The sequence below is a fragment of the Chenopodium album genome, chromosome 16 (genome assembly GCF_948465745.1).
Source record: "Chenopodium album chromosome 16, dcCheAlbu1.1, whole genome shotgun sequence".
Lineage (NCBI taxonomy): Eukaryota > Viridiplantae > Streptophyta > Magnoliopsida > Caryophyllales > Amaranthaceae > Chenopodium > Chenopodium album.
Window position 1 is genome coordinate 21,439,199 of NC_137849.1, and position 7,315 is coordinate 21,446,513.

At 36.9% G+C, this 7,315-nt stretch overlaps 2 protein-coding genes across 2 annotated transcripts; one reads left to right on the forward strand and one right to left on the reverse strand.

Annotated features, from left to right (window-relative positions):
• Positions 1-1,171: 1,171 nt before the first annotated feature.
• Positions 1,172-1,636, reverse strand: LOC145583982 (uncharacterized). The gene has a single exon (XM_081640926.1). The coding sequence runs from the start codon at positions 1,634-1,636 to the stop codon at positions 1,172-1,174; it is 465 nt and encodes a 154-aa protein (XP_081497052.1).
• Positions 1,637-3,166: 1,530 nt separating this feature from the next.
• On the forward strand, positions 3,167-5,990 carry LOC145585018 (uncharacterized). Its single transcript, XM_081641785.1, has 5 exons — positions 3,167-3,321; positions 3,409-3,469; positions 3,958-4,368; positions 5,167-5,507; positions 5,591-5,990. Exons 1-5 carry the CDS (start codon positions 3,253-3,255, stop codon positions 5,807-5,809), a joined length of 1,101 nt encoding a protein of 366 aa, XP_081497911.1. The 5' UTR covers positions 3,167-3,252; the 3' UTR covers positions 5,810-5,990.
• Positions 5,991-7,315: the final 1,325 nt, after the last annotated feature.

A 7,315-nucleotide genomic window follows, 5' to 3' on the forward strand; every position in this document is an offset into this window, starting at 1 on the left:
GTTTAATAGCCTTATTACAATTGATAAGATTACTACTATGCAAAGAACTTAAAATTGCATTTCCCGGATGACCTAAACGGGAATACCACACACTAGGAGAGATAACTGCAAAAGCTGACGGAATAGAAGCTGAAAAGAGTTGACGATTGGTGAAGAAGGGATAGAGATCGCCACTGCTATTACATCTCACTATTTTGCTCCCCGTCTGTAAGTCCTTCACAGAAAACCCAAAAGGATTAAACTCAATTGAAACATTATTGTCAATAGTGAATTTTCTAACTGAGATAAGATTTTTGACAAGTTTGGGAACATGGAGGACCTTTTTGAGTTGGAGTGTGTTTGGATTCAAGATTTTGTGACCATAAACGTGAATTGGAATTTTGCTACCATCACCAACGATAATAGAATTATTATTATTTCTACGTAAATGAGAATATGACGACAAGTTACCTTGAGAGTTTGTCATATGGGATGTAGCACCGGTGTCCATATAATAGTTCGGGTCGGCAAGAGTCATATTATGCATTGCTTGCTCAATGTTGGTCGGCATATAACCCGAAGCTTGAGACAGATCGTTCACAAAATATGCTGGAGGTGGTCTCGGCCCTACCACACCGGACTGAGAGGACATGGGTCTAGAAGCTGCCCACTACTGCGGACCTTAACCTTGAGAGGGATACGGGCAGGGAGGCATTGCCCACGGTGCTAGTTGCCAATATGCCCAAGGTGGGGGATACGCCCATCTTGCCTGGGGCTGCTGCTGCTGTGCCACAGGTGCTCCATGCGAGGGCTGATGCTGCTGTTGCGTGGAGCCACCACGCTGCTGCTGTCCGGCACCACCTTTCCCCTTGGTGGTACCGCCTTTGCCCTTATTTTTCCGGCCATCAGAACGCGGATTTCCCCCACGAGAATGAGAACTATGGGATTGATCATTGTTGTGTTGCAGTGCTGAGAGAGAAGCATGCGATAGGTGAGCCTCATCATGTGACTCTTAAGATAAATCCGCAGCATTCCCTTGTTCCTCTAACTATAGCATAGATCGGAGGGTATCAAAAGAGGGAAAAGGGTTGAGATGTCGAACGGATGTGCGAAAGGGTTTATATTCCTCTGAGAAACCTTTCAAGAGTTGCAAAGCCATTCGATTATCGGAGACCTGATCTCCTACATTCTTCTAACTATCAGCAAGAGATTTGAGTTGGAAGCAATAGGGACGGACACCATCAAATTGCTCTAGCCGAGTGTTTGTGAATTGGGCATCAAGTTGCAAAGCCCTAGCTGACTTGTTATTGCGGAAAAAAATTTCCAATCGATTCCACGTATCAATCACTTTATCATTCGAATCAATGATGGAATTGAGAAGATCATTGGAAATTGTCCCATAAATCCATTGACGCACAATATCGTCAAGTCGTTGCCAAAGGTCCATGTCAGCTGGTGGAGCTTCCTTAGCGGCGGCCGGTACAACTGGTTTAACTTTAGGTTTAATATGGTCGAGGACCAAATGTGCACGGCAGTGTAATTGAAACAAGGTAGACCAGCTATTATACTGCTTGCCATTGTAATCAAGGACTATAGGAATACAGGCCTTGATATTGGGAACAACGGTAGCAAGGGGAATTTTGGAGTATTCGACCATGGTTAAGGAAGAGAGGAAGAAGAAAAGAAGAAGAGAAGTGAGAAAGAGAACTAGGTCGGATCGTAACCTAAGCTCGTGATACCATGAGAGAATATGAGAGATGAGAGAATATTTGTCGTGCCTTTCTCGTTGATTAAACATCAATATATAATACAAGCATACACTAGGTTAGGGTTAAGGCTACATTAGTAATTTACAAACTATATATATACTAGATTATTTACATAATCTAACACTTTGTTTACATATCAAAATTTGCGACTAATGCCATTAAAACAGTGCAAATGTAATCCCAATCATTACCTAGTTGCCTAGCTAATACATCAATGTCCTTCCTTTTTTTTAGTATTCCAATAACAACAACAATCACCATCTGCATCAATCCTGAAATTTTATGCAAGTCACCTACCATTGCCTTCTTCATAGCAGCACATAGTGTCTTGCATTTCTTGTTAAGTCGTTCCTTTTCAATCTCCACCCTTGCCTTTTGTCTTGAAGTTGGCAAACCTGTTGCGTCAGAATAACAATCTCATTTTTCATCAGCTTTTTCTCTAACACAAGTTGATTAGTAACAACCCTGTGCCACTCAAGTATTTCTTCATTAATGCATTTGAAAAACTTGCATCCTATTATACCAGATGCAATATCATAGAATTTACAAGCCAAGAATCTTATCCCAGATTTCCAGGGTTTTGTTGGAGTCCATGATGTCTCCAATTTTGGTGGAATGCCGCAATTGCACTTGTTTGGATGATATTGCAAAGCGGAGTGGTATGAAGAATTAGACAACCTACCAATTACAATAGTCAATTATTAATTAAAATGCAATTGAATTCAATCTCAAAGTCAATAAAACTGAAACCAAGACCTCAATTAAACCCCCAAACCTTAGAAATAAAAACCCCCAAATATTTTGAACCCATAAACCCCAATCCGAGTCACTAATTTAAACCATAATTATGTTAATTGCATTCAATTAAAATTTGTAAATAAATACAACAAACAATGAATTAAAAGGAAATTGTGAAAGATTACATGAATTACTAAGAATTTGTGTTCAATTGCTTGATTTCTTCAATCGGATATTTTGAGTGAGAATGGAGGGAAAATTAATTAGGGAAGAGAGAGGAGGAGAACAGGTAGTTAGGGGGGGGGGGTTAATTGGAGGGGAATAGTTAAAAAGTGGGCTATAGTAACATTTTTTAATTGGACGAAAAACGTTACTGGGAAGTGCTACCTAAATGATTCAAACTTGCGGGTAATTGTTCACAAATAAAAAAAAATGGACAGTTGTTTACAAATAAAAAAAAAATGGATACTCCATAGTTGTTCACAAATAACCCTATCTTTAGGGTAGTTCTGGATAAAATTTCCCATCATCATCTATTAAGGATTGAATTCAAATACATGTTCTGAGATTGGGCTTAATCCATATTTTGACCCACCCGGCCCTGCATCAAATTTTTAAAGCCCAACATAGTTCAGGAATTAAACAAGACAATATCCTTTTCACCGTTGGCTTTATCTCAAACTCACAGCACTTGCTAGAAATGTTAAACCCTTCTTCAACTGCCTAAAACCCTACCCAAATATTTAAAAAAAAAAAAAATCAATCAATGGGTTTACAATCCATTTGTTGTTCTTTTGGATCCCTGACGATTCCTCATCCCCACTCTGTAAAAAATGTAATATTTTTTTTCAAATTTGGTTGAAAATTGTTCGATTTCATGGAAAATTTTATTACTAATTCTATTATTTTCTGGGTTTGATAGGTTCGTTCGACCGTGATTAATGCAGGGCACCGGAATATCCAGTTTAATAATCTTGCTAAATGTAAGTATAAGTATATTGGTTGTTCTAATGATTCACTTTATTGCTCATTTGATATTTTGATTAAATATAGGCTGAAATTGTTCTGAACTTTGTTGCTTAATTTAGTTTTCTGGGGTCTTATTATGGTGTAATTTGATTTCTTTCTTCAGCATTTGCAATCTCTAATTAGAAATGGGGTTGTATGTTCTAATGTTGTGTTAATTTTTCTTTAATAATTCATTTTATTGCCCATTTGATCATATATTGGCTAAAATTGTTTTGAATTTTCTTGCTAATTTAGTTTTCTGGGGTCTAATTATGGTTTTCTTCAGCATATGCAATCTCTAATTTGTACTGGGGATATAATGTTGCGTTAATTTTTGCTTTGATAATAATAGTAATTCATTTTATTGCCCATTTGATTAGATATACGTAGTAGGCAAAAATTGTTCTGAGCTTTCTTGCTTGATTCAGTTTTTTGATGTCTAATTGTGGTTTGAATTCTTCAGCATATGCAATTTCTAATTTGAAATGGGGAGTTAAGGTATCTCTGTTGCCAAAAGTAAAGGAAGTATCTAAAATATATGCATTACACTCTGATTCGAATGACATATTGGAAGTTCCTTCAAAGAGTAATGCTGATATTCCTGAGGTGCATTCTGATTTGCCTGTGAAATCAAAACTTTCTTCTAAGTATGCTAGTGTTGAACCGTTTGGAGGGAAATCGGGTTCAGTTTCGTTTTATGGGGTAACTCACCATGCTATTGAAGAGAGCAAGCTGTCTTCATCTCCATTTAAGGATGATGGTGGTTCTGTGATTTGGATTTTTGCACCACTTGTTCTGATACTATCTTTGATACTCCCTCCAATAATATTATCTAATGCATTTGATGGTGTTTTCAAGAATGAGGCTCTTGCAGGTAACTTTCTCATGCTATTTGTTCTTGAGTAGGTTGATATATTTGATTTCTAGTACTCTAGTGCTTGTTTCATTTTGTCCATATGTCAATAATAATTTATTTGTGAACTATTGGCAGGAATTGAAATGTATGTATTCACGAGTGCTAGCACAACACCCACATAAGTTTCTAAAATTTGAGCTTGCAGGACTGAACTATTGCAGAGATTAGTGCTAGCACGACACTCACATAAATGTCTAAAATTAGAGTTTGCAGGACATAACTGTTGTAGTCTGCAGATTGTATAAGTATCTTACGGCTCTTTCTTATTACTAAATATTATTGCAAACTGCAAAGGTTTAATTTGATAGAAGTTAATGCAGGGCTGTTGACAAATTTAAGCTCACTTTTTAGAGATAGCTCTTTTCCTTAAATACTTTACCGAACAATATGCTTAAACCACTGTGTCATGTTTGTGTTAGTTGGCGATTTTGCAGACTCTTCACTAAGCTTTCTACTCTCCTTTTCCCAAAGATCTTAAGTTACATTTTGTTGTCAAACATTGCAGTGTTTATCCAGAATAGTTCATCTGCTTGTTAATTTTTTGTCAATTGAAGTGGTCCTTAGTTGTCACGATAATTGACGAGAGACTCTTCTATCATGAATCATCATAGTAATATAGAAATTAATGATCATTAGTTCACGAAAGGAGTTCTTTTTTAGTCGACTCCTTCTCTGTCAGACTTTTTCACATATGGTTTGTGCACTAAGTCCTCACATAGTTGTACACTAATCTCGATTTACTATGGCACACAACAGAGATTGCTGGTATCCTTTCTAGTGAAGCTGTGTTCTATTCTGGTATTGCAATCTTCCTTCTAATAACTGATCGTATCCAAAGGCCATATCTTCAATTTAGTGCAAAACGATGGAGCCTCATAACTGGTCTGAAGGGACACCTATCGACTTCTTTTTTTGCCATGGGCCTGAAGGTAATTGCTCCTATAGCGGTAACTTACGCCACATGGCCAGTGATTGGCATGAATGCTATTGTTGCAGTGACTCCCTTGCTAGTTGGTTATCTGGGTCAGTATGCACTTGAGGCTTTTATTGATAAACGAGGATCGGCCTGTTGGCCTTTAGTTCCGATTATCTTTGAGGTATCTGTTTGCTTCAATTAATTCTCATTTTTTCTTATCTTACCTATTTATTTTTCCTTTATGGTTGTGACTTTTCTTGGCAGGTTTATAGGTTCTATCAACTAACTAGAGCTATAACTTATGTTGAGGGTTTGAGATTTATGATGAGTGGGGTTGAGTCTACCCAAGAAGTGGTAGAGAGAAGCGGAGCTTTAGCAGCAGTGTCCGTGACCTTCTATTTTGTTGCTCTGGTCTGTCTATGGTCGTTATTAACATTTCTCTTGAGACTCTTTCCTTCAAGACCAGTCTCTGAAAAGTACTGATCTATCGTATGCTGTATATGCGACTTTTTTTTTTCCCCTTCCAAAATTCATAAGCAAAATTTAGTAACTTTCAGTTGATGTACATCACTGTCTAGGCAATATGTTGTAAATGTCTTTGAATTTACAGTAGAAAGTTGTATGACATTGGGTCGTCATTTAAGTTGGAGGTTTTTTGTATCTGGAATATCACATATTGTGTTCTATTTTCCCCTGCCTTCATCTGCTGGTAGTGTTACAGAATTTTAAAGATGGGATGGGTTGGGTCGGTTGTGGGCCAAGCCCATAGGCCTTAGGGGTTGTATAGGCCCAGCCCATCAACAAAGGTAGGGCTCAAAATTTAAGCTTTCACTCTACCATTGAAGCTGAGCTTGAAAAAGCATGAATTGATTTATGTGAACAAAGCCAGCTAGTCAAAACATAGAATTGCTTTTATTAAAACACAAATCTCTAGTAAAATATTTACAAACTTACCACTTGATAACTTGTATTTGAGTTTTTCTACGTTATAACCCTTTAACTTTTCATTTTTTACGATATACCCCCTCTTTTTGAGAAATCCACACTATAATCCCAAAATACATTTAGTTTTTATACGGTAACATTGCTGTTATCCGCCGTTAACAAATTTTGTTAGTGGGGCTCACTCTCCCGTTAATAATTATTTTTTATCGATTTGCATGTTGAAAATTGTTCCGTTAAAGGTTTTGGGGGCTATTTTTTATCTTAAAGATCCAAATTGAGCTTAGATTTGGCAAAAAAATAACGTACATGCCTCATTTTGTGTATTGATACGTAAACACACAAATCTGGACATTTTTTAATAAGCAGAAAGAGGCGTTTATGTATTTTTTTTTTCCAAAATTTGAGCTCAAATCGGACCCGTAAGGGCCAAAGTATCCCCAAAAACCTTTAAGGGAACAATTTCTAACACACAAATCGATAAAAAATTATTATTAAGTGGAGAGTGGGCCCCACTAACAGAATTTATTAACAGTCGGATAACGGTAAGGTTACCATATAGAAATTAAATGTCTTTTGGGGTTATAGTGTGCGTTTCTCAAAAAGGGGGCACATCGTAGAAAAAGGAAAGTTAGAGGGTTACTATATGGAAAAACCCCATGTATTTTCTCATAAACTTAGTCAAGCTACATCGTTTTATTTTTTGGGAAAATTCACTTAATAATCCTAACTTTGACTGATTTACTCTAAATAATCATAACTTTCGATTATTCTAGAATAATTCGAATGTTCACATGCATTTTCTTCTAGCATATCCAACTAGTTAACAATGAGTCAACAACCTATTATAACAAGTCACCTAGACACATGGCAACACTGCGTGTGATTGGTCTAAAATAAAAAAAACAAATAAAAAAATCACCAGCCAACCCCCAAATTGGAAAACACTAGTCGTCCCACCCCTACCCATGGAAAACGCCCCACCTCCCATCCCAACCCTCAAAAAAGCCCCCTTCCATTAATTAATCAATAAATCAAACCTAAAAA

Coding starts and splice junctions, on each gene's coding strand:
- LOC145585018 (XM_081641785.1), top strand. CDS start 3,253: ATGGGTTTACAATCCATTTGTTGTTCTTTTGGATCCCTGACGATTCCT. Junction 4,369..5,166: donor CAAGAATGAGGCTCTTGCAG/GTAACTTTCTCA, acceptor GGCACACAACAG/AGATTGCTGGTATCCTTTCT. Junction 5,508..5,590: donor TAGTTCCGATTATCTTTGAG/GTATCTGTTTGC, acceptor TTTTCTTGGCAG/GTTTATAGGTTCTATCAACT.
- LOC145583982 (XM_081640926.1), bottom strand. CDS start 1,636: ATGGTCGAATACTCCAAAATTCCCCTTGCTACCGTTGTTCCCAATATC.